Source organism: Chrysochloris asiatica, unplaced genomic scaffold, assembly GCF_000296735.1.
Source record: "Chrysochloris asiatica unplaced genomic scaffold, ChrAsi1.0 scaffold00302, whole genome shotgun sequence".
NCBI lineage: Eukaryota > Metazoa > Chordata > Mammalia > Afrosoricida > Chrysochloridae > Chrysochloris > Chrysochloris asiatica.
In genome coordinates this window covers 578,121-602,854 of record NW_006408820.1, presented here as the reverse complement: position 1 = coordinate 602,854, position 24,734 = coordinate 578,121, and the positions used below count along the sequence as shown (strand labels likewise).

The following is a 24,734-nucleotide window of genomic DNA, read 5'->3' as shown; positions in this document are numbered from 1 at the left end:
TATATGTACAAACAGTCCTGGTGTGCTGCTGCACTGGACTGCTAGCCACAAGGTTGGTGGTTCAAACCTACCAGTCACTCCTTATTGTTGTTGTTATTGGACTTGGACCACCATCCTTTTAGTTAGCAGCTGATTACAATAGCCTTTTACTTAACCCAGGGATTCCTTACAAAAGAATTGTTGTTGTTGCTAAGTGTCATCAAGAAGGTTCCAACTCATAGAAACTCTGTATAGGGTTTCTGAGGAACAACTGGTGAGTTTGAACCACCGACCTTATGGTTCATACTGACCTTGCAGTCCAGTGCATTATCCTGCAGTGCCACACCAGGATTCCAGTCACTCCTTGGAAACCCTACATAAGGTAGTTGTTAGTCAGAACCAACTCGATGGTACTTAATAATAATATATGGATGGATAGATAGATAGATAGATAGATAGATAGATAGATAGATAGATAGATACACCCCTCCCCTTCTTCATTTCATTGGTGAACTCTATCAATTATTTAAAAAATAATTAACGCCAATTCTATACAATCTTTTCTAGAAAATAAAACTTAGTAAATAAGGAAGAGAGACAATAAATAAGGAAGAAAGGTACTTCCTCAACTTGATAAGAAGCAATATAAAAAAACCACACTTACCATTAATACCAATACAATGGGGAAAGACTGAATGCTTTCCCCCTAAGATTGAGAACAAGGTAAGGATGTCCTTTCTCAGATTCTTATTCAACATAATGCTGGAAGTTCTAGAAAATACAATAAGGCAACACAAGGAAATGGAGGCATACAGATTGGAAAGGATAAAACAAAACTGTTCCTATTTGCAGGTGACATGATTGCCTATGTAGAAAATTCCAAGGAATTTACAAACAAAGAAACAAAACATCTTTTAGAACTAGTAACTGAGTGCAACAGGACCATAGGATACAAGATAAGCATATAAAACCCATTGTACTTCCGTATACCAGCAATTGAAAATACAATGCCATTTATAATTTCTCAAAAATGAGATATTTAAGTGTAATTCTAACTAAATATATATATAAGACTTATATGCTGAAAATGATATCATATAGAAATAAAGAAATAAAATAATATCTGAATACATAGAGAGGCATACAATGTTCATGGATTACGAGGCTCAACATACGGTAGATTTCAATTCTCCCCAAATTAATATACAGTTTTAATTGCAATTGTATCAAAATCTCAGCAAGTTTCTTATAGCTCTAGACAAGATTTTTCTTAAATCTATACAGAAAGGCAAAGTAACTAGAACAGCTAAAACAATTTTGAGGAAATAAAAAGAAGAAAATGGGAGAAACTTTATTATATGAAGGTGCTTCAAAAAGTTCATGGGAGAATAGGATGAAAGAAAATGGAATTTTCCCACAAACCTTTGGAAGCCCCTGAGAAACCAGAAGTAGATGCACGCAATCACGCCAACTGATTTTTGACTACAGTGTGAAGGTGATTCCGTGGAGGAAAGATAAACTTTTCAACCAGTGGCACTGAAGCAATTGACTATCCATTGGCAAAAAATAAATTTCAGTCTAAGTCTCATATCTTAAACAAACTTTAACTCAAAATGGACCATGGGATGGAATGCAAAATATAAAACTTTTAGGGAAAAAAAAATAAGAGAAAAATTTGAGATCTAGAGGTAGGCAAAGAGTTCATAGATTTTACACCAAAATTACAATCCATGGCAAATAAGCACATGGAAAAAATATTCAACATCATTAGCCAGTAGGGAAATGCAAACCCAAGCCACAATGAAATATCACTATACAATTGTCAGAATGTCTAAAATAAAAATAAGGATAACACCACACTCTGGCAAAGATCAGAGAAACTGGATCACTCGTACATTGTTGGTAGGGATTCAAAATGGTAGAGCAACTCTGGAAAACAGTTTGTCACTTTCTCTAAACAATAAATATACAGCTACTATATGACCCATGATCTCATTCCTGGGCATTTGTCTCAGAGAAATTAAGAGTAACATTGACACAAAAACCTGTATACAAATGCTTACAGCAATTCTGTTTGTAATAACTCCAAAATATAAACAATCCAGATGTACTTCAACAGGTGAAGATCAAACAAATGGTGGTACAACCACATCATGAGCTACTATTCAGAATTAAAAAAGAATGACTTATTGAGACACACAATAACCTGGATGGATTGTCAGAAGATATTATGCTGATTTTAAATGCCAGGCCCCAAATATTGTATACTGTGCCATTCCATTTATATAACAATTTTGTAATGAAAATATTATAGAAGTGGAGAATAGGTCAGTGGTTGCCAAGGATTAAGAAGGAGGTATGTACTGGAGAACAGTGAAGGTGGCAGTAAAATGAAGGATCCTTACATTCATGGAAAGCTTCTATATCTTGACTGTATTGATGCCAATAGCCTGGTTGTGATAGCAAACTATCTCTGGTAGCATAGAAGTTATGAATTGGGCTGCTAATCTCACAGTTAGCAGTTTGAAACTACCAGCTGTTCCACGGAAGGAAGATGAGGCTTTCTGCTCCTATAAAGATTTACAGCCTCAGAAACCCTGTTCTGGGTCACTATGAGTCAGAACTGACTCCACATAACAACAAGAACCATTGTAGGAAACACCGTAAAGTGTAATACTTGTATTATTTCTTAGAACTGCATGCTAATCTATCATTGTCCTTTTAAAAGTTCATTTTTTAAAAATTCTGATTAGTATCTCATAAGCTCTTCAGTAGCTTCTCCATTCTATTTCAAGCCTCCACTCACTCAGATGGCTGGAATTAGGTTTTAGTTATTCAGGAGTCTCCTTACTTCCTCATATGTAAATTTCAGAGAGCTTTACATGGTGCCCATCTTGTGTTTTGTGTTATTTCTACATTGATGTAAGTCCAGAGTAGTTTCCAGCCATCTGCCTGCTGAGGACACTGCTGTGTCCCCCTCACTTTGGAGCTGAAGTCTGTCTGTGCTCTCCTCCCTCCCACAATTGCACTCCCTTTTGTGTGCCACTCTTGGCCACAAAGGAAAGAATCCATAACTGCTTCCTCTCAATGGGCTGGGATGACCTTCAGAAGTCATGCCAGGCCTGCTTGCCAGGTATACCAAATAAGCATTTCTATGTCACAAGCACTGGGAGGGAGAACTTGAGTACTACAGTTGAATATGGGGGACTGAAACCCCTTTGAAGGAGCTCTGACTGCATAGCAGGTTGCTCATTGGGGTGTTAACCACAAGGTCAGCAGCTTGAATCCACCAACTACCCCTTGGGAGAAAGGCTTTCTAGTCCAGTAAAGCTTTACAATCTTGGAAACCCCATGGAATTCTGGTGTGGCACTGTGAACTAATGCACTGGACTGAAAAGTTTTGGTGATTCAAGCTCACTAGCTACTACTCGGGAACCATATACAGGGTCACTATGAGTTGGAACCAACTCGATGGCACTTATCAACAACAACAACGAGTTAGAACTGACTCCAAGGTGTAAAGCAGCAACAGTGCAGTTTCTTTTATTCTAAGACCCTTCAATCTATCTGTGGTCTTCTGTGTCCCTACCCAACCCCAAGTTGATCTGGCAACAGGGACAGCGTTCAGAGCCACTTCTCAGTTTGCTTCCTTTCTGATTCGCTCCTGGCCCAATTCAAAGTTTACCTGTATCAAAGGCAGCCAAAAGTGTGATACTGAACAAAGTCTTCCAAATCTTTGTTCTTATGCCCGGTCCTCAAATATGATCTCCTTGGTTATCAGCATTTTGCTGAGTCATCCTTCAACTGAAACAATAAGCATAGGATTCTTCAGCTGCTGACAGAAAGTATGAAGGACAACCCTCCTGTTAATAATAAGATATTATTCTGTGATATTTTCTACTATCTTTCTGCCTTCGGCCCATTTACCCTCCTATTTGTCTTTCTCTTCAGCTTGTGGCCCAGGTCCTAGAGCATAAAGATATAGGCTTTGTGATGGTGGATGCCAAGAAAGAAGCCAAGCTTGCCAAGAAACTAGGTAAGTGTGACTTTCGAGCTATATCAGGAAAAAAACAAGAGCTATATCTCTTGCAAAAAAAGTTCAGGTACATTTAATCTCAAATGATAACTGGACTGTTTTTAAGAGAACTATAAAATACCCATGCATACCTTAGTCTTGGTTTCATAAAAATAAATGTAGGCCTGAATTGAATACAGTTGCCTATTAATCTTTTAACATATTGTTTTCTTGCATCCATACAACAATTCCTGCCTGGAGAAAATAATACTAAAGAAGTAAACCTGTATTTTCAGCCAATGAGAGCAAGTTCAAAGACCAGCTTGTATTTTTTCTCTACCATGATGGTCTCTCTGAGAGAGGGCTGTTCCCTTTTTCCATTGCCTATGATTTCCTTACCTCTTGGCTGAAGCAAGCAATAAAAGAAAGCTTTAATAGTAATGACTTTGGGATCCAAGTGGCTTCTGAATTTAAGGCTAAACCCCAGCTGGGTATCATCACCAAGGATGACAGGGAGGATTTAGGAGATGAACAGCTAAGTGAATACACAGTGGAAGGTGTAATCTCTTGTGTCAATAGGTCATTCTTAAGTTCAAGTGCACTTTAAGATTCTCACACTTATCATCTCAGGTAACTCCTCCAGTTTTCTAACATCCCCACACACATACTGCCCATTTGCCTTTTCTGCATGGCCAGTGAAAGAGGGCTATTAAAAATAGCAGGGGATTATGAAACAGGACCTTAGAAGAAAGGTTAATTGGATTTCACTAGTAATCACAGAAAGAAAGGGGATAAGAGATTAGTGGTGGGTCAATAAATACTTTCAAATCCGTGAAAGTTCATTATCCAAGAGAATTATAGACAACTGTTTTCTATTTTAGTTTCAAGAAGGCCACATTTTCCAAAAGATTTAATTTATGAAAGTTAGTGTTTAGGTTAAACACACAAAGAAGAATTCATGACCATAAAAAAGCAATGAGTGATTATGAATGTCTGGGGTATCCTTTCCCTGGAGATAAATTAAGGAGTATTCTTTCCCTTGAGCAGTATGTTAAACGCTTTCCCTAGAGTCAAAAGTAACTTAATAAGTTCTGCCTCCTCCCTCCACCACCTATTGATTTTTTTAGCCTTCTCCCTATCCATGGTTTTAATGAGAATTTAAATTTGGGAGAATTTCCAGTAAATTTAATTAGAGAGAAACAGTGGTGTTCCTGTGATCTAAGAGTGTGGGGAGAACCAACTGTGGCAAGCATTCATAAGGCTGAACCAGTGAGTATTCTCCCAAAACAGATGGGATGGAAGTTAGTATGTTGGACTCTTTCTCCAAGTTCAGTCTGGAGGGGTTGGGGTAGCATCTTTCTGGCTATGAATCCTTGGACTTTACTGGACAATGGTTGTATTTTGTGGACCTGCTCCTTCACATTTATCTCATCTCCATTTGCCTTAGTTTGGCTCCTATCAAGTTCTGCCTGAACTGCTGTTATTTTTATGCAAATAGCACAGTTTTATACATTTTTTTCCTAAACAGTTAGCCCCCCATGCACACTAGTTTCCTGTGCATGTTATATCCATGTAAGGGTTATTTCTGTAGGTATACAATATGTAAAAAATACATTAGTGGAATAAACTTCTAACTGGTTTCACTCAGAACAAATCCAACAGTAGACACTTACTGATACATATATGGAGGTCATCCATTGCTGATACCTGGTGTGGCACTGTGGGTTAATGTGCTGGACTGAAAAGTCAGTTTAAATCACAAGGTCAATGGTTCAAGCTCACCAGCCGCTCCTTGGAAACCCTATACCATGGGTCGGAACCAACTTGGCACTTAACAACAATTGCTGATTCCAAGGATAGCTGGTACGATGTTCCTTTGATTTATAATCACTGCTCTCCAGTGTATCTGGAATCCTGATTTGCACTGGGCACAGCAAACAAAAGCCCACCACCAGCCTTGCTTTTCCTGGAGGTGTTGCAGAAGAGTTCATTTGGAGAACACATTCTTCAGCTAATAGAGAATTTGAAAACAATTGATCTAAGGAATTAAGATGACATGCAGTTGGACTAAATGCCATCCTCAGCTCTTTAGCATTCCTGGGGGGAAATGCTGTTTTCCAGCAAAGATTTGTTGAGTTACACCATAGGAAATGAAGGGTAGGAAAGAGAAGATGCCCTTGCGGTGTTAGCCAGTTAGTTGGAAAAGAAGTACAAGATCCAACTAGAGCAAGAAAGCAAGGAATTCTCTCTGTCCACAAACATTTATGGGGTGCCCCTTACATCTACACTCTAGGCAAAAACTGGGGCAGCACGAGGACTATGATTAGAGAGCTTTCTCTTACTGTTTTTGTTGTTAGCTACTGTCACATCATCTTTGACTGGTGGCGACTCTGCACAGTGGGATTGGATCCATAGGATTCTCTTTGGCAGATTTTTCAGAAGTAAATCACCAGATCTTTCTTCCCAGTCCATCTTAGTGTGGTAGTTCTGCTGAAACCTGTTCAACATCATAGCAACACCCATGGCTCTATTGACAGAAGGGTGCTAATTGTGCTTGAGATTCATTGGCAAGAATTGAACCTGAGTCTCCATATGGAAATTGAGGATTAGATCACTGCACTTCCACTGCCCACTTTCTGTTATAGTTGTTGTTGTTAAGTGCTGTGGAGTCGGTTCCAACTCATAGTGACCCTGTATAGAATTTCCAAGTAGCAGCTGGTATGGTTGAACTGCTGACCTTATAGTGAGTAGTCCAATACTTATCCTACAACCCCACACCAGTGGACACCTCTAAATGGAGCTGAGAATTATTGATAAAGGCAAAAATCCAGTGATCTTGAGTATCCTTATTTGGAAAATGAGTCCTAACTGAAGGCTGAAGGAGCTAATTGAGGTTGGGGATTTGGAGGTAGAGGTCTTTTTGGGTTTAGGAACAGGGAGAACATAAGTATAAGAGAATCATGCTCTGTGACATTTCCTTTTCTCACCTTTACATAGCAGTATGTATACAAGAAGCAAAACAAAAAGAGTAGCTCAAGAGAGTAAGGGAGCAATTCTCAAAGGTAGTTAGTGCAAAAATGGGTGCAAGAGATGATTGGCACTACGTTGTAGAGGGACTTGATTGTAAAGCTTAGGAGTCAGGTGGGCTGTAGAATCATTAAACTTTTTAGTAAGTAGAATAACATGAGGCTACCAGTGATTTAAGAGCTCTGGTAACGTAGTGGTTACGAATTGGGCTGTGGACTTCAGGGTCAGCGGTTCGAAACTACCAGTTGTTCTGCGGGAGAAAGATGAGGCTTTCTGCTCCTGTAAAGATTTACAGCCTCAGAAACCCTGTACAGGGTCGCTATGAGTTGGAACCGACTCCACGGCACATAACAACAACTAGTGATTTGGAAATATGAAAGTAGTGGTAACATGGAGAAGACACTTTTCCTTTAAATTGAAGTTCAGGTATTTCAAATTCAATTCCCAATCTGGGAGGTCTTCCATTGTAATGTTTCTTTGGGTTAATGCTCTTTTACTGATTCTGACTGCAATGTCATCAGAGACCCAGAACCAGACTTCTGACAACACAATGACTCCTCCTGCATCAGGTAACCTTGTTCTAGGATCTCTTTGTTTCTTCCAGGTTTTGATGAAGAAGGAAGTCTGTATGTTCTTAAGGGTGACCGCACAATTGAGTTTGATGGCGAGTTTGCAGCTGATGTCTTGGTGGAATTTCTCTTGGATGTAAGCATATATGCACAATTGCCCTGAATGGAACGATTTGGGTTCAAATATAGGGGACAGGTAAAAATCCGAAAGTAGGAACAGAGAAACAGGAGAGCCTGACCTGGTCTAAGACAGGTCCCTCAAGCTTCACAAACAAGTCAGAGGAGCTCCTACATCACAGTGCTGTTCACTTCTACCAGGAAACTGGCCCTTAAGTAACTTTGGAAATTTTTTTTTTGTGTGTGCGTGTCATCAGAAGGTCACAATCAGGATTGTGTAGCCGTAATATGCTAATTCTTTTACCAGCTATACAATGGCATTCACTGAAATTCCCTTGGCTGTGTCCCAATGTTGTTAAAGAGAGCTGGCAAGCGTGGGAAAGAGACTTGAAGCTAGAATGGGGAGAAGAGTAACAATCAGCTAAGTAATTCTGAGTTACTTTCAGAGCAGAATAAAGAAGGGGTAGAGCTAAAGAGCCCCCCAATATCTCATTCTCCATCAGTCAGGAAGGTGCACACACCCTCCATTCCATATGTTCAGACCAACAAGAGAAAGAAACACCATATAGATATTTTCTCCATAGATCACACTTTCAAATAAGAGCTGAGGAACAAAATGTTTGTGAACACAGATCTCAACACAGATAAAAACGTACTCTTGAACAGCCATACTGATTATTCCTATTGACCAGCTAGTACCCAGTTGTCTATGACTTTTCTCCAGAGCCTCAAAACCCAGAAGTGAGTGAAGGCCATCTTTCTTCTACATAAAAGTGCTCATGGACCCTGCTTCAGTATTTCATTGACCCACATTCCAAGTTCTAAAAAACAAACACCAGAGCAGCTCTGAGCTAATAACTGCCAATTATTGGAAGAGGAGACTTTTAGATGCAAATAACAAATCCAGACACTAACTACTTTAAACAATAAGTAATATGATTGGTCCACATAAGCAGAAGACCAGAGTTAGGGTAGACTTTATACTTGATCAGAGGCCTGGCTCCATTTTTCTCTGTAAATTCAAGATAATGCTGTTTTCAGTAGGTTTGCTTTGTCCTCAAGCTAGTTACAAATGGCCAGCAACAGATACACCACAATCCTTCGCTTATATCTAATGGCTTTGTATTACTCTCTCAAGAATAAGGAAATTCGCAAAAGCCTTCAGCAATTCTATCTTGAGGTCCCATTAGCCAGAATTGTGTCACATGCAAATTCTTAAATCAATAGCTAGCAAGAAAAATAGAACTACCCACAGACCACCTCTTGACTTAAGTCAATAGTTTCTCAAAAGGTACTACTCAATGCAAGAGGGTGAAAGGGATGCTAAAAGTGCCAATCACTAAGTCCACTATAATATCCTGTTCAAGCATTCTATCTATGTGCCTGATGTCCCTGCTCTCTTATTTCCATGTATGTGTGTGTCTGCCATTTCAGCTAATCGAAGATCCAGTTGAGATCATCAATAGTAAATTGGAAGTCCAAGCCTTTGAGCGAATTGAGGACCAAATTAAACTCATCGGCTTTTTCAAAAGTGAGGATTCAGAATGTAAGTTGTGTATCAACCCCAGCTTGTGAGTCTGAATGCTAGATTCCCAATAAGGCATGTTAGAATATCTCTAAAAAGGATCCTTTATCCACATAACCTACTACACCCTGAGCAACGAAATAAGCATGCAAAAATTATGTAGCATCTGTAGGAGAGATTAAAGAACATCCAAGTTGAACCATGTTCTTTGACCTTGAAGGGTAGGGTGGGGCAGTGAGTGTTTTATGAAGATAGAGACAAGACCTTCCTTCAGTTTTCTCACTGACCCACATGACAGTCAGATTCTCCCATAAAATGGGGTGAACAGTGGGCCCTCTCCGGGTCACTGGCAGTTTCATAATCACCAGCTGGAGAGCTTCTCTGTCACTTGGAAAGCACTGGAGGAAATTTGGCATATGGATGCTCTTTGCAGCTACGGCACAATGTAGGAAGTCTCTGGCCAAGCCAACAGCTGACCACTGAGGCTGTCTGCCATGCCCCAGCCACACCTTTGAGCATGTTCCCTTTAAAAGCTTTGTGGTCAGGTTTTGGGAGGCCACAGGACATATCCTTGTATCACAACATTCTGTGCAGAGGTGAGGAGATAGTGGATAGGAATCAGGGGAGCAAGAAAAAAAGACCAGGAAGGGTAACTACTTGAGTACATATTTTATAACTGCTTTGGTAACATGAGCCCAGTGAGTTCTGTCTTTTGCTGGTGTCTCAGCCTTGGAGAAAGAAACAGTGTTAGATGAAGTGGGCATAACTAGGAAAGAATATCTGGTAACAGCAGTTAATGTGGGAGGTATGAATACGACTATTTCTGGAAACCACAGAATATTTTGAAATTATTTATAAAGCTATTTCTTTACCCCATCTGCCAACTGCATCTTTAGTCATCTCATCAACAACCCACTTAATTCTCTCTCTCATGTCCCAACGTGACCATCTTGTCATTTGCTTCATTAAGGCCTTCATTCATGGTACTTACATGAATGTGTTGTGGGGAGGTGGCTGACCAGGGAGTTTTGCCCAGTTCTTCTTTAGGTGATTTTATTTTAATATGTATATTTCTATATAGATGCTGACTGGTTTGGGGTACTTGTTTTTCTGACAACTTTTTCCACTTTATTTCATTTCCTTCTACTTCCCATTGTCCTTTTAAATCTTAACTCTCATTTTGCTTCCATCTTTTTCCATCAGTGTTTTTCCCTTATTCTCTATTAAGTTTAGGGTGGCAGATAAGGAGGGAGGAAAGGACAAGATTAGAATAATGAGCACCCTTTCTGCCCCTAACTTAAACTAATAATAATAATAGCATTGTTGTTGTTATTTTTAATCGCCAGCAAACCACTTCTGACTCATGGGATCCCATGTGTGTCAAAGTAAACTGTGTTTATAATTTTCAATGGCTGATTTTTCGCAAGTAGATCAAAAGACTTTTCCCCAAGGCACCTCTGGGTGAACTTGAACTTCCAACCTTTTGGCTAGCAGCTGAACATTTTAGCCGTTTGCACCATCCAGAAAGTCCCATAATAATAACATTTATTTAACTAACACATATTGTAGACTGGCGGTGGTGGTTATGTGCCATGGAGTCGGTTCCAACTCATAGCAATCCTGTATAGGGTTTCAGAGGCTGTAAATCTTTACAGGAGCAGAAAGCTGCATCTTTTTTCCACAGAATGGCTGGTAGTTTTGAACTGCTGACCTGGAGATTAGCAGCCCACTTCATAACTACTACACTACATATTGTATACTAGGTACTTTGTTTGACTACCTTAATTCTCAAAGCAAGCCTATGAGATACTTACCATTGTTGTCATCATTTAAATGCTACAGAAATGAAGGAACAAAGTTATTACAGTGTGTTTGTTGTGTCTAGTTGTCAAGTCAATTCTGACTCATGGTGACCAGAGTAGAGTCATGTGTGCAGAGTAGAACTCTGTTGAATTGGGTTTTCAAATCCTTCAGAAGCAGATCAGCAGGTCTGTTTTAGGTCGGTAGTAGAGTGTTTGATAATTTGTGCCACTCAGAGACCTTATCAATGAACGTAGCTCACAAACAGCACGCATTTGATACATGGTGTAGCCAAGAAGATGCTGACTCTAGAGCCGTACACTTACCCACCATGTTTCAGGACTCCCCAAACTATCAGATTACAGCACACGTAAAATGTCCAGATAAACTAGAAGGGCTTTGGGGTTGGTAAAATTTTTCTTAAATTTCTTTGTTTTAATAAATGCAATAAATAAATAATGAGAAACTACAAAATAATAGGCTAGACACCAAATGTTACATTGCAAAACATTTCTGCATAAAACAGATTTCAATTTTGTAATGAGAATTTTGTGCTTATTTTTTGTTTTTGTTTTTAATAATGCATCAGAGTATATTTGAAGTGTATGGACTACTACTAGTACTTATTTAACAACTGTTCAAATAAAATTTGAACTTTCTATAATTATAACAGTAAATATATAACTTTTTAGAACTTTATGCATTTAAACAAATTTTTAAAAAAAGATTCCTATACATTTATAAGCATTTATAATTTATAAATTTTGAATGCAAATTTTGCAGATAGTGGGGTGCCAGGGCTTATTTTATTGTGGAGTCCTGGTGTGGCTCTGTGCACTAAGCACTGGACTGCTAATCATAAGGTCAGTTGTTCAAACCCACCAGTCATTTCTTGGAAATCCTATTGCTGTTGTTAAGTGCCATCAAGTTGTAGCAACCCTGTATAGGGTTTCCTGGGAGCTATGAGTTGGAATCAGCTCAAAGAGTTAACATTTTATTGTGGCTTTTTTATATCAGAATGTATGCTTGAAATATTGCTATAGTTAGGTGCCATTGAGTCAATTCTGACTCGCAGTGACCAGCTGACTCCAAACAGAACTGCCTCAGAGGGTTTTCTTTTTCTTTTCTTTTTTTAACGTTTTATTGTGATTTGAGTGAACCTTTACAAAGCCAATTGGTTTTCTATTCAACAACTCATGCACATATTGTTTTTGTTTGTTTGTTTGTTTGCATCACCAAAGGGTACATTCTGCAAGTCTGCCTCCTGGCCACTAGCGCTCAGTTCCTCTCTTTCCATGAATCTAGAATCCTCAGCTGCTCCCTCTCTCCATGATATTCCCATCTCTGCCTCTATCTCTGGTGTCACTCCTTCTCTGGATAAGGTCCTGTGTTCCATTTGTGTTCTTCTCCCTTGATGGTCCTAGGGTCCTCTGTTTCTGGACTGTCAGATTAACTACTCCCCTGTATTTGTTACAAAACTTCTACCTTTACAATTGTGACAGTTACACTTAGTCATGATAACAATTACTCACCTATTGTTTTGTGACATTAATTGTAATCTCCACAATGTAACAGCACTCTTCCCACTTCCTCCCTGTAGTTTCCATTTTCATTCATCCTTCTTTCCTATACATTCCTGCCTGCTGACTTTATCCCTTGCAAATGCTGTCCTTTTGGTTTTGTATGGTTGATTGTTCTAGAAGTGTGTACTTTCCTGGTGTTAGTTTTCAGCTTGTAGGCCTCTATTTTGTTTAGATAAAAGTTGAGCCATGGGGGTAGTCAGTCCATTTCCAGGTTTGAAGGATAATGAAGGACCACAGTCTCAGAAGTTCCACCAGTTTCTCTCAGACCAATGAACTGGTGTTTTGTTTTTTCATGAATTTGAGTTTTGTTCCACATTTTTCTCCCACTCTGTCCACAGTCTCCTATTGTGATTCCTGTCAGAGGGGTCAGAAGTGATAGTCAGGCACCATCTAGTTCTTGGGTCTCAGGACTGAAGAGGCTGAGGTTCGCATGGTCCATGAGTCCTTTGAACTGTTTCTTTTCATGTGTCTCTGACTTACTTCACACATTTTTGCTTTGGACAGTTAGAGCCCAATAGTTACACCTTAGATGGCTATTTGCTAGCTTTTAAGACCCCAGTTACGATTCACCACAGTAGGATGGAGAATGCTGTCTATGTAGAATTGAGTGTTTGTTGTTAGATGTGGTTGAATTGGTTCCAACTCATCTCAACCCTTTGCACAACAGAATGAAATATTGTCTGGTCTTGTTCCATTCTCAAAAATGGTGTTATACTTGAGTCTATTGCTGCTGCCACTGTGTCCTTTGGGGGTCTTCCTCATTTTCCCCCACCCTCCACTTTACAAAGCACTATGCCCTTCTCCAGGGTCTGGCCCACCTAATAACATGTCCAAAGTATGAGAGACCAAGCCTCACCATCCTGGCTTCTACAGAGCATTCTGGCTGTCTTCTTCCAATACAGATTTGTTTGTTCTTCTGGCAGTTTATGGTACTTTTAATATTCTCCTCCTGCACCATAATTCTTCTATGGGCTTCTTTATTCATTGTACAACTTTCATATGCATGTGAGTCTACTGGAAATACCATGGTTTGGGTCATGTTTATGTTAGTCCTCAAATTTATATCTTTGCTTGTGATCAACTTTAAAGAGGCCTCATATAGCAAATTTGCTTAATGCAATATATCTTCTGATTTCTTGACTGCTGTTTCCATGAGTGCTGATTGTGGATCCAAGCAAAATAAATTCTTTGACAACTTCAATCTTTTTTCCATTTATTATAATATTATTTATTGGTCCACCACACTAGAAAGATGGTGGTGGTGGTTATGTGTCGTGGAGTCGGTTCTGACTCATAGTGACCCTGTATAGGGTTTCTGAGGCTGTAAATCTTTACGGGAGCAGAAAAACCTCATCTTTCTTCTGCGGAACAGCTGGTAGTTTCGAACTGCTGACCTTAAGGTTCGCAGCCCAATTCGTAGCCACTACGCTACCAGAGCTCCTTACACTGGAAAGACCTGGTAATCTACTTTGGAAAATAATTAGCCTACTAAAACCTTATGTGTATCATTTTTTAAAACTTGCTTTGCACTGACCTTAAAAATTATTTTTAAGATTTAAATAATAAAATCACTAGTGATTCATTATAACCTTTTTTAAGGTCAAATTTTTGCTTTAAGTTCATAAACTAATCAATACATTGTATAGTTCACATAATCTTTGCAATGTTCAATTAACTTCATTCCATGCTCAGTAAGATCCAGCATTTTTTGAAGCCAATGATTATTTTTCAAACAGTTTTCAAAGTGGAAATAATCTGCTATGATTTCATTTAAAAAATTAACTCATAAGCCCATAACCTGTCTAGGTTAGCTTGTTGGAGAGTTAACCCAGTTTAGTGTGAAACAGAAGAGACATATATTCTTACCAATTCCTTCATCTAAAACTGTAAAGAGAAGGGGTGATGGAGATTTATTGTTGTTGTCATTGTTGTTAAGTGCCATCAAGTTGATTCTGACCCATAGTGACCCTGCATAGAGTTTCCAAGGGGCAGCTGGTGAGCTTTTACCACTGACTTTGTGGTTCAAACTGACTTTGCAGTCCAGTGCATTAACTCACAAAGCCACACTAGAGGTTTAGATGCTGCTAAAGTTATCTTTTTCATAACAACCATTTATGTGGAATTTAGATCTACAGGCAAACTGTCACCAACTAGAGCTTTCCTATGATTAAATGTCACTTGCCACTCAACATTCACGGAAGACACTCAGTGTAAAGTGTTCCCTTCTCTTGTCATTACAGCTGTGCCATCTCTGGTAGCGTAGTGGTTACGAGTTGGGCTGCCAACCTCAAGGTCAGCAGTTCAAAACTACCAGCGGTTCCATGGGAGAAAGATGAGGCGCTCTGCTCCTGTAAAGATTTACAGCCTCGGAAACCCTGTGCAGGGTCACTATGAGTCGGAGCCGACTCCATGGTACTTAACAACATCACTACATAAGGCTGAGCAGTATTTCCAGAGTCTATCCCATGCTCGTCTACTTCTTGGAATGTTTCACCCCAGCAATTTGGTCTGGCTCTTCTTAGCAAGTCAAATGATGATTTTTATTTTCATTCCAAGCCTTTCTGTTCAGGACTTTTGTTTGATGCAATTAACCAACCCATACTGATATCAGTAGAATCACTAATTTGCAGTGGCGGTGGTTTTGATGTGGTCATCTGCTGGGCAGGCACCATCTCTGTAATTTCTAATGGACCATGGAACCATCATTTAATAGTATCATTCAAAATGATACCATTTCCATTTCCTTTGTTTCATTTATCCCTAACATTGTGTTGACAAATCCCCTGTACAAAGAGTGATTCCACAATTGTGGGCGACATCTTTGCTGGGTATATTAGATGTTCTATCTTGTAACCAGCTTTTTATGCCTGGTCTGCTTCTTTTCTAATCAAACTAATTTAAAAAACAACAAAAAAAACTATTTTTTAAAAAAACTTATTTCATTTTCCACTTGTCTAAGTCTTGGATAGGAGTCCTAGCGTGGCACTGTGGATTAATGCACTGGATGGCAAAGTTGGTTTGAACAGCAAGGTTGGTGGTTCAAACTCAACAGCTGCTCCTCGGAAACTCTATCCAGGGTTGCAATGGGTCAGAACTGAACCAATGGCACTTAACAACAACAACATGTCTTGGAGAAATGCAGCCAGAATGCTTGCTTCTTAGAAGCAAGAATGGCAAGACTTCATCACTCATACTTTGGACATGTTGTCAGGAGGGACCAATTCCTGGCTAAGGACATCATGCTTGGTAAAGTGGAAAGTCGTCGAAAAAGAGGAAGACCCCAAACCACATGAATTGGCACAGTTGCAGCAACAATAGGCTCAAACATGACAATTGTGAGAATGTCACAGAAGCCTGCAGTGTTTCTTTCTGTTGTGCATTGGGTCACTATGAGTTGACACCGACTCAAAAGCACCTAACCACAACAACAAGCTTTAATACAGAAGTCCTTGGGTGGTACAAATGGTCAAGTGCTCAGCTACTATACAAAAGGTTGTCTGTTCAAACCTTCTCATTGGTGCTTTAGAAGACAGACCTAGTGATTTGCTTCAGAAAGGTCTCAGACTTGAAAACCTAATAGAGCAGTTCTACTCTGCACACATGAGTGTGTTGTCACCATGAGTCAGAATCCTGGTTTATATCATGACACAATTTCTTATATTGATACTGACCCCACAAATGAGACATTTAAACTGAGGAAAAGATGGACACAATCACCCTAGTTTGAGATAGACTTACAGTGAGTACATATAATGAGTGTCTATTAGTCACAACGAGTCCTGGTGTGGCTCTGTGGGTTAATGCGCCAGACTGCAAAGCCATTTGAACCGTAAAGTCTGTGGTTCAAGCTCACCAGCTGTTCCTCAGAAACCCTACACAGGGTCGACGTGGGTCGGAATTGACTCGATGGCCCTTAACAACAACAACAACAACATTAGTTTTGTTTGGGGACTAGATTCCATGTGATTACAATGACCTTCCAGAAAATTCACAGTTGTGGTAAAGTAAAATACCTTTTTAAATGAAATCAATTTAACTAAGAAAAGGAAAATTTTAACTTCAGAAATTGACTTTAAAAATAATTCATGTTATTTGCATTTTAAGACTTGGATACATTCCATAAATAAGCATATGTTGATATTGTTGTTGTTGTTAAGTGCCATCAAGTTGGTTCCAACTCTTAGCCCCCGTGTATAGGGTTTCCAAGGAGCAGCTGGTGAACTTAAACCACAGACCTTGTGGTTCAAACTGACTTTGTAGTGGAGCACATTAACCCACAGCACCACACCAAGATGCATAGAGGAGACATTTAAATGTTGTGTCATGCAATTCAGTGCTATGCAAAAGTGACAAAATACAAATATTGCTTTCACTTATGTTTGAATGAAGCAAAAAGTGCAATCACATTTTGAAGCACACCCTGAGAAACCACATTGTTCTACCCGTCTTCATCTTATAAGAGATATAGACTAGCTCCCCAAAAGAAGAAGAGGAGCTGCTGACACAAATTCAGGTTAGTTTTCCCATCAGGATTGAAGTTCATTGTGGTGGAGAGTGAGTCATCAGGCACATGAGAGTCAGGGGAAAAAAGCCACAAGATTTTGATGGAGCCCACTGATGCTTGAAACTCACATGGTTTAGGGATTGCTTTAACTTTCTATTTTTTCTAGTCTTCTCACCTTTTCTCTATTCATTCTCCAAGTTCTCCCACCAAGAACCATAGTATTCTCCTCCACTCAACTTTCTACCCCAGCTATCAACTGTCTGATCCCTTTTCTGATCATCTAATTCCTTGAATGAGGATGAATTGGTGTGCATGTATACCAGTATGTATGAGCCTTCTTGCAAATTTTCAACCCTTCTCTCATCTGTAATCTTTGTACTGACTTGCATTATAGCAACTATCACATAGTAATTTTGGTTATTTAAGGGTCCATCACCTCCCAGAAGCTGTGAAACTTTTTAGGTAAGTGTCCCTGTTTTAGTCATCTTAGTATCCCCAGAGCCAGCATTATTCTTTTTAAATCCCACATGCTCCCAGGCTTCTAGTAAAAGCTTGCCCCAGTTATGATTAAGGAAGATGGAATTCTACAAAATGGAAAAAAAAAAATTATTGTTAAGAATGAATCACAGGATGAATGACTCTCAATATTACATAATTTACTCTGAAGAACAAACTCCTGTATCTCGGCTCACCACTCACCACTATTTCTGTTGCCATCACCCTCATGCCTCAAGTTTAAATATGAATAGCTTCACCAAGTGCCTGTCTAGGTCTACCAATGCAAAGCATTACCATATTCACATCTTCTCTTCACTATGAGTTGGAATGGATTCGAAGGCACTTAACAGCAATAACAACAACAGGCTTACCTTGGCAAGATTGGACTCAAGTTTGGAAATAGAGTCAAGTTTAGGCTTGATTAATTTTGAATCATTCTTGCCAGGGATCCAAACAAAACAAAACAAAACAAAAAAATACACACACACACAAATTCACAAACATTAAAAAAAAAAAAAAAAAAAAGATAAATTAGAATTCACCAACCGATGCTGATTCTAAGAAGTTATTAGCTGTTTATAAGATGTCATTTTATACTAAGTGAGTTTTCTTCTTACATGGGGCTTATGTATGGCACAAACTACATACTCTGTACAGGGCACAATTATAATTAGTGGTGAGTTTGATTAGAAACTTTTTCTTTTGGTTTGGAGTTTTTATTTCTTTTTCTCTGCTTTGTCCTGTTTTCACCATTTTCCCCTTTTCCTCTACAAACTTCATAAAAGTATGATAAAGAGGTCTTCTCTCAAGTTACTGAATCAACAGTGCCAGTTGATTCGAACTCCTTGCAGGGTGTGGCAACACTCTGCTTAAATTGTATGAAATCATCATCTACAGTGTTCATGGTTAATTGGCTTGCTACTCTCTATATCATTTAAAAAGAGGAATTTCTATATTGTGCTTCTTAATAAATGCTTTTCCCTTTCATCTATTCCCTTTTAGATTACAAGGCTTTTGAAGAGGCAGCTGAACACTTCCAGCCTTACATCAAATTTTTTGCCACTTTCAACAAAGGAGTAAGTATTTATGTAAGTTCCATTTGAACACTTTTAGAGGCACAAAGGAATATATTTTGTAGAAATTTCCACATTCCCTTTTTCTTTGCTGCATGGCATTCTTCAACTCTTTCTCAAGATACATTAGAAATATGACAATAAATCACTTACTCTTGAATGAGAGATGAGTATAAAATGGTTAATCCAGAAAATCCCAAGATCCTTCTAAAAGTGTCCAGGGAGAAATATTCACCTGATCCTTACCTTCTCATACACTGCTGTTGTTGTTATGTGCCGTGGAGTCAGTTCCGACTCATAGTGACCCTGTACAGGGTTTCCGATGCTGTAAGTCTTTACGGAAGGAGAAACCTCATCTTTCTCCCTCGGAACAGCTGGTAGTTTCGAACTGCTGACTTTGCGGCTCACAGCCCAATTTGTAACCACTATGCCACCAGAGCTCCTTTCTCATACACTAGGAATGACAAATATGTGAGCCCAGAATACTTCCAGCCACCAGGTCACCATTACCTTGTGTTTTAGGAAACACTTCTCCCTGCCTGGGCTTGTGTACTCCCACCTCTGTGTTAAGATGGATAATGAACCACTGGGTGCTCCAGAAAGTAGCCTGCATCTTCAGATATCATTCATATGCTATTATTGTTGTTAAGTGTCCTCAAGTTGGTTCTGACCCAAAGCAACCCTATGTAGGGTTTCCAAGGCTTCCAAGGAGTGGCTGGTGAGCTTGAACCACCTACCTTGCAGTTCAAACTGGTTTTGCTGTCTAGAGCATTAACTCACAGTGCCACACCAGGACTCCAGATATACTCTCCTATATAGTTCATTTAGCCTCTATATTCTGTATGTGGCAAGTGCTCTTACAAGCTGAAGAAAAGTAGAGACAGAAGAAACTTGAATAGATGCATAATTTATTTAGGGCTCCTGTAGTCAGAATATGCAACTCTGGTTCTGGTTACTATTAAAATGGCTACTATTTCTTGAAGGAGCTCTGATAGCATAGAGGTTATGAGTCAGGCTGCTAACCTCAAGGTCAGCAGTTCAAAACTATCAATGGTTTTGTGGGAGAAAGATGAGACTTTCTGCTCCCATAAAGATTTACAGACTCAGAAACTCTATACAGGATCACTATGAGTCAGAACCGATTCCACGGCACACAGCCAACCAACCATTTATTGAGTGGTTTCAGTATGTTGGGCACAGTTCTGTATATTTAATCTATATTATTTCTAATCCTTTAAACAACTGAAAGGGAATCATCCCTTACTTGTCAGAGGATAAAACTGACTTAAAATACTTAATGATGAAGTACCATCCAAAGTCTCCAGAGATTTAATAGTATAAATGAAATCCTAACCTATGAAAATTTGGTGATTGGCTCATTTCACTCAGCATAATGTCCTCCAGGTTCATCCATGTTATGAGGTGTTTTGCAGATTCATCATTTTTCTTCAATGTTGGATAGTATTCCATTGTGTGTATGTACCAAAGTTTGTCTATTCTTCCATGGATGGGCATTTAGTCTGTCTCCATCTCTTGGCTATTGTGAAATAGTGCTGCAATGAACATGAGTGTGCATTTATCTATTCATGCCTCTGCTCTTATTTCTTGATGATACATACCAAGTAGTGGTATTGCTAGATCGTATGGTATTTCTATTTCCAACATTTGGACCAAGTGTCATATCATTTTCCACAGTGGTTGGATCACTTTACAGTTCCACCAAAAATATAGGAGGATTGTAGTGTCTCCAAACCCTCACCAGGATTTGCTGTTTTCTACCTCTTTGAACGTTGCCATGAATGCTGGGGTGAGATGATATCTCATTGTTGTTTTGATTTGGATCCCTCTAATGCTCTGGTAGTGTAGTGGTTACGAATCGGGCTGCGAACTGTAAGGTCAGCAGTTCGAAACTACCAGCTGTTCCGCGGGAGAAAGATGAGGCTTTCTACTCCCGTAAAGATTTACAGCCTCGGAAACCCTGTACAGGGTCGCTATGAGTCGGAATCGACTCCACGGCACATAACAACAACAACAACAATGGCATAGAGGGACTCCTGGCGTGGCACTGTGGACTAACACACTGGACTGCAAAGTTGGTTTGGACCACAAGGTCACTAGCAGCTCCTTAGAAACTCTATGCAAGGTTGCTGTGGGTCAGAACCGACTCAATGGCACTTAACAATAACAACAACAGTAGTGTAGAGATGTTAAAGTAAATGGAAGAAGTGAGGTGGTAAAGGAGACTATCAGAAAATTTCGAAGGGCAGCTTGAAAAGACAAAGTCAAATATTATATGAAATGTGTAAAAACCTAGTGTTAGACAACCAAAAGGAAAGAACACCCTTAGCATTCTCAAGGTGAAAAAACTGAAGGAAAAAATCAAGCATTGATTTGCTATGTTGAAAGATTGTGTGGGCAAAATATTGAATAATGCAGAAAACCTCAAAAGAAGATGGAAGGATTACACAGAAGAACTGCATCAAAAAGAAATGGTCGATGTTCAACCATTTTAAGAGGTAGCACATGATTAAGAGCCACTGGTTCTAAAGGAAGAAGTCCAAGGTGCATTGAAGGCATTGGCAAATAATAAGAATTCAGGAATTGATGGAATACACATTAATATCTTTCAACAAATTGATGAAGTACTGGAGGCACTCACTCATTTATGCCAGGAAATTTGGAAGACAGCCACCTGGCCAACTTACTTGAATTGACCCATATTTGTGCCCATTTGAAAGAGAGGTAACCTAAAGGAATGTGGAAATCATTGGACAATATCAGTAATATTGCATGCAAGTAAAATTTTTCCAAAGATATTTCAAAAACCACTGCAGCAGTACATTGACAGACAGCTGCCAGAGGTTCAGACTGGATTCAGACAAGGACGTAGATTGAGGGATGTTATTGCTGATGTAAAGTGGATCTTGACTGGAAACAGAAAATACCAGGAAGATGTTTACCTGTGCCTTATTAACTATGCAAAGGCTTTCAATTTTGTGGCTCATGACAATCTATGGGCAAACATTGTGCAGAATGAGCATTACAGAACACTTAATTTGTGTTCATAAGGAACCTGTACATAGACCAAAAGGAAGTCAGTCAAACAGAACAAGGGTATACGGAATGGTTTAAAATTAGGAAAGGTGTGCACCAGGGTTGTATTCTTTCATCTGTATGCTAAGGAAACAATCTGATTGTTGTTGTTGTTGTTGTTGTTGTTAAATGCTGTCGAGTTGATTCCGACCCATAGTGACCCTGTATATAGCGTTTCCAAGAGCAGCTGGTGAGCTTGAACCACAGATCTTGCAGTTCAAACGACTTTGCAGTCTGATGCATTAGCCCACAGTGCCACACCAGGACTGATAAACAGGATTATATGAAGAAAAACATAGCATCAGGTTGGAGGAAGACTAATTAACAACTTGTGATATGCAGATAATACAAACTTGCTTGCTGAAAGTGAAGAGGACTTAAAATACTTACTGATGAAGCTCAAAGACCACAGCCTCTGGTATGGGTTGCATCTTAATATAAAAAAATAACAAAATTCCTTACCACTAGACCAATAAATAAAAATCAAGATAAATTGAGAAAAGATTGAAGTTGTCAACAACTTCATTTTGCTTGGATCCACCATCAACAATCATGAAAACAGCACTGTATAAATCTACTGCACAAGACCTCTTTAAAGTATTCGGGAGCAAAGATGCCTGACCCAAACCTTGGCGTTTTAAATAGCTTCATATGCATGTGAAAGTTGAACAGTGAATAAAGAAGACTGTAGAAATTTGAGTTATGGTATTCTGGGAGAATATTGTAAGTTCCATGAACTGCAAGAACAAACAAATCTGTGTTGCAAGAAGTAACAGCCAGAGTGTTCCTTAGAAACCAGGATGGACAAACTATGTTTTTCTTACTTTGGACATATTATCAGGAGGGACTAGTCCCTGGAGAAGGATATCATGATTGGTAAAGCGGAGAGTCAGCGAAAAAGAGGAAGGCCCTAATGAGCTGGATTGGGGCAGTGGCAGCTTGCAATGGGCTCAAGTGTAGTGACGACTGTGAGATTGTCACTGGACTGGTCAGTGTTTCATACTGTTGTGCGTAGAGTCGCTCTGAGTTTGTACTGATTCAACTGTACCTAACCACAACAACAATGCTTCTCTCTCATGACTTTTCTTCATGTATGTTGACTGCCAGAATGTTTTCTTTAATTAAGTGACTGTTCATGTCCTCTGCCCATTTTGTAATTGAATTATTTGTCTTTTTCTTGTTGAAGTATTGAAGATTTTAAAATAAATTTTAGAGGTTAGTCCCTTGTCTGATATGCCATTATAAATAAAAAAAAAAAACAATACCAGTCTGTGGATTCACTTTTTACTCTTTTGTTGAAATATTTTGGTGTACTTAAGTATCTAATTTTTCAGAGACTACGGTCATCTATTTTGTCTTTTGCTGTTTGTTGGCAGTTATGTTTGATAATGTATTTATGCCACAAATTAGAGCCTCTAATTTTGTCCTTATTTTTTCATTGATGATCTTTATAGTTCTAGGTGATACATTGAAATCTCTGATCCATGAGTTTGTTTTGTAAATGGTATGAGATATAGATCTTGTTTCATTTTTATGAAAATGAATTTTGAGTTTTTCCAGCACCATTGGTTGAAGAGACTATCTCTTTTAAAAATGTTGATTTAGTTAAGTGCCATTGAGTCAATTACAACTTATAGCAACTCTGTATATGGTTTCTGAGGCTACAAATTTTTGTGGGAGCAGAAAGGCTTATCTTCCTCCCATGGAGTGGCTGGTGGGCTCAAATTGCAGACCTTGTGGGTCGCAGTCCAGTACTTATACTACAGAGCCACCACACTCCCCTTGCAATAATAACTGTCATTTATTAAGTACGTAATACATGCCAAGTTTTGTGCTAAGAGCTTTATATAGGTTTTCTTGCTAAATCTTCTTAATACCCTTATAAAAAAGGAACTAGAATTCTCATTCTGAAGAAGATGATACTGAGGCACCAAAAGGTTAAGTGATTTGCTCCTCATCATATACTGAGTGAGTGTTGAAGTTTCACTTAATCACAGATCAGTCTGACTCATAAATCAAAGCTCTGTACTATACTCCAGAGAAACTATGTACGTGAAATGCTCATCTGGTGTTAGGTGCATGATAAATATCCAGTAAATGTTTGTTATTAGTATAGTTAATGGAATCCTGGAATCCTGGTGTGGCACTGTTGGATAAGCACAGGACCACAAAGTCAATTTGAACCACAAGGTGGCAGTTCAAGCCCACCAGCCACTCATCAAAAGCCCTATACAGGTTTACTATGAGTCAGAACTGGCTCTAAGGCACTTCACAACAACAAGAACAATGGAATACTAGTGTGGCACTGTAGGGTAAGCACTGGGTTGCAAGGTTGATTTGAACTACAAGGTCGGTGGTTCAAATTCACCAGTCACTCCTTGGGAACCCTATAATGGGGACATTATGAGTTGGAACCAAGTTGATGTCAAGGCAGCAAATACTGAGAAGCTACTAAAACATACACCCTAGTGTAGTGCTCCAAGATAAGCACTAAAGTGGTCAATAAAATATCAGCCATTCAAACCTACCAGCCACCTTTGGAAAACCTATACAGGTTCGCTATGAATTGGAACTGGCTTGATAGCACTTAACAGTAACACCAAGGTGGGGCGATGAGTTCTATTTTCTGCAACTTGGAAGGACATTCAACTGGATATTCATTTATTCATTCCTTTGCTCAACAAATACTTACTGGGGGCCTGGTATGTGCTGGACATTCTTCTAGGTGCCAGGACACAACATTGAGAGAGAGAATAGAAATGCCCTATAAGGTTTCCAAAGCTGTAAATTCTCAATGCACTTATAGAAATTAGAGTAAATAAGTAATACAACCTTGTTTGCTGAATGCGAAAGGATTAGAAATACTTACTGATGAAGATTAAAGACCACAACCTTCAATGTAGCTCCTATTTAAAAATAATGAAAACAAAAATTCTTACCACTGGAGCAAC

At 39.1% G+C, this 24,734-nt stretch overlaps 1 protein-coding gene across 1 annotated transcript in view; it reads left to right on the top strand.

Moving 5' to 3' along the window:
- CASQ2 (calsequestrin 2 (cardiac muscle)) overlaps positions 1-24,734 on the top strand; it is a 117,297-nt gene that overhangs the window by 42,145 nt on the left and 50,418 nt on the right. Inside the window, exons 2-5 of the mRNA XM_006874796.1 lie at positions 3,931-4,015; positions 7,626-7,726; positions 9,142-9,253; positions 18,620-18,693. Coding sequence (XP_006874858.1) covers positions 3,931-4,015; positions 7,626-7,726; positions 9,142-9,253; positions 18,620-18,693 — 372 coding nt within the window. The remainder of the gene's footprint in view (positions 1-3,930; positions 4,016-7,625; positions 7,727-9,141; positions 9,254-18,619; positions 18,694-24,734) is intronic.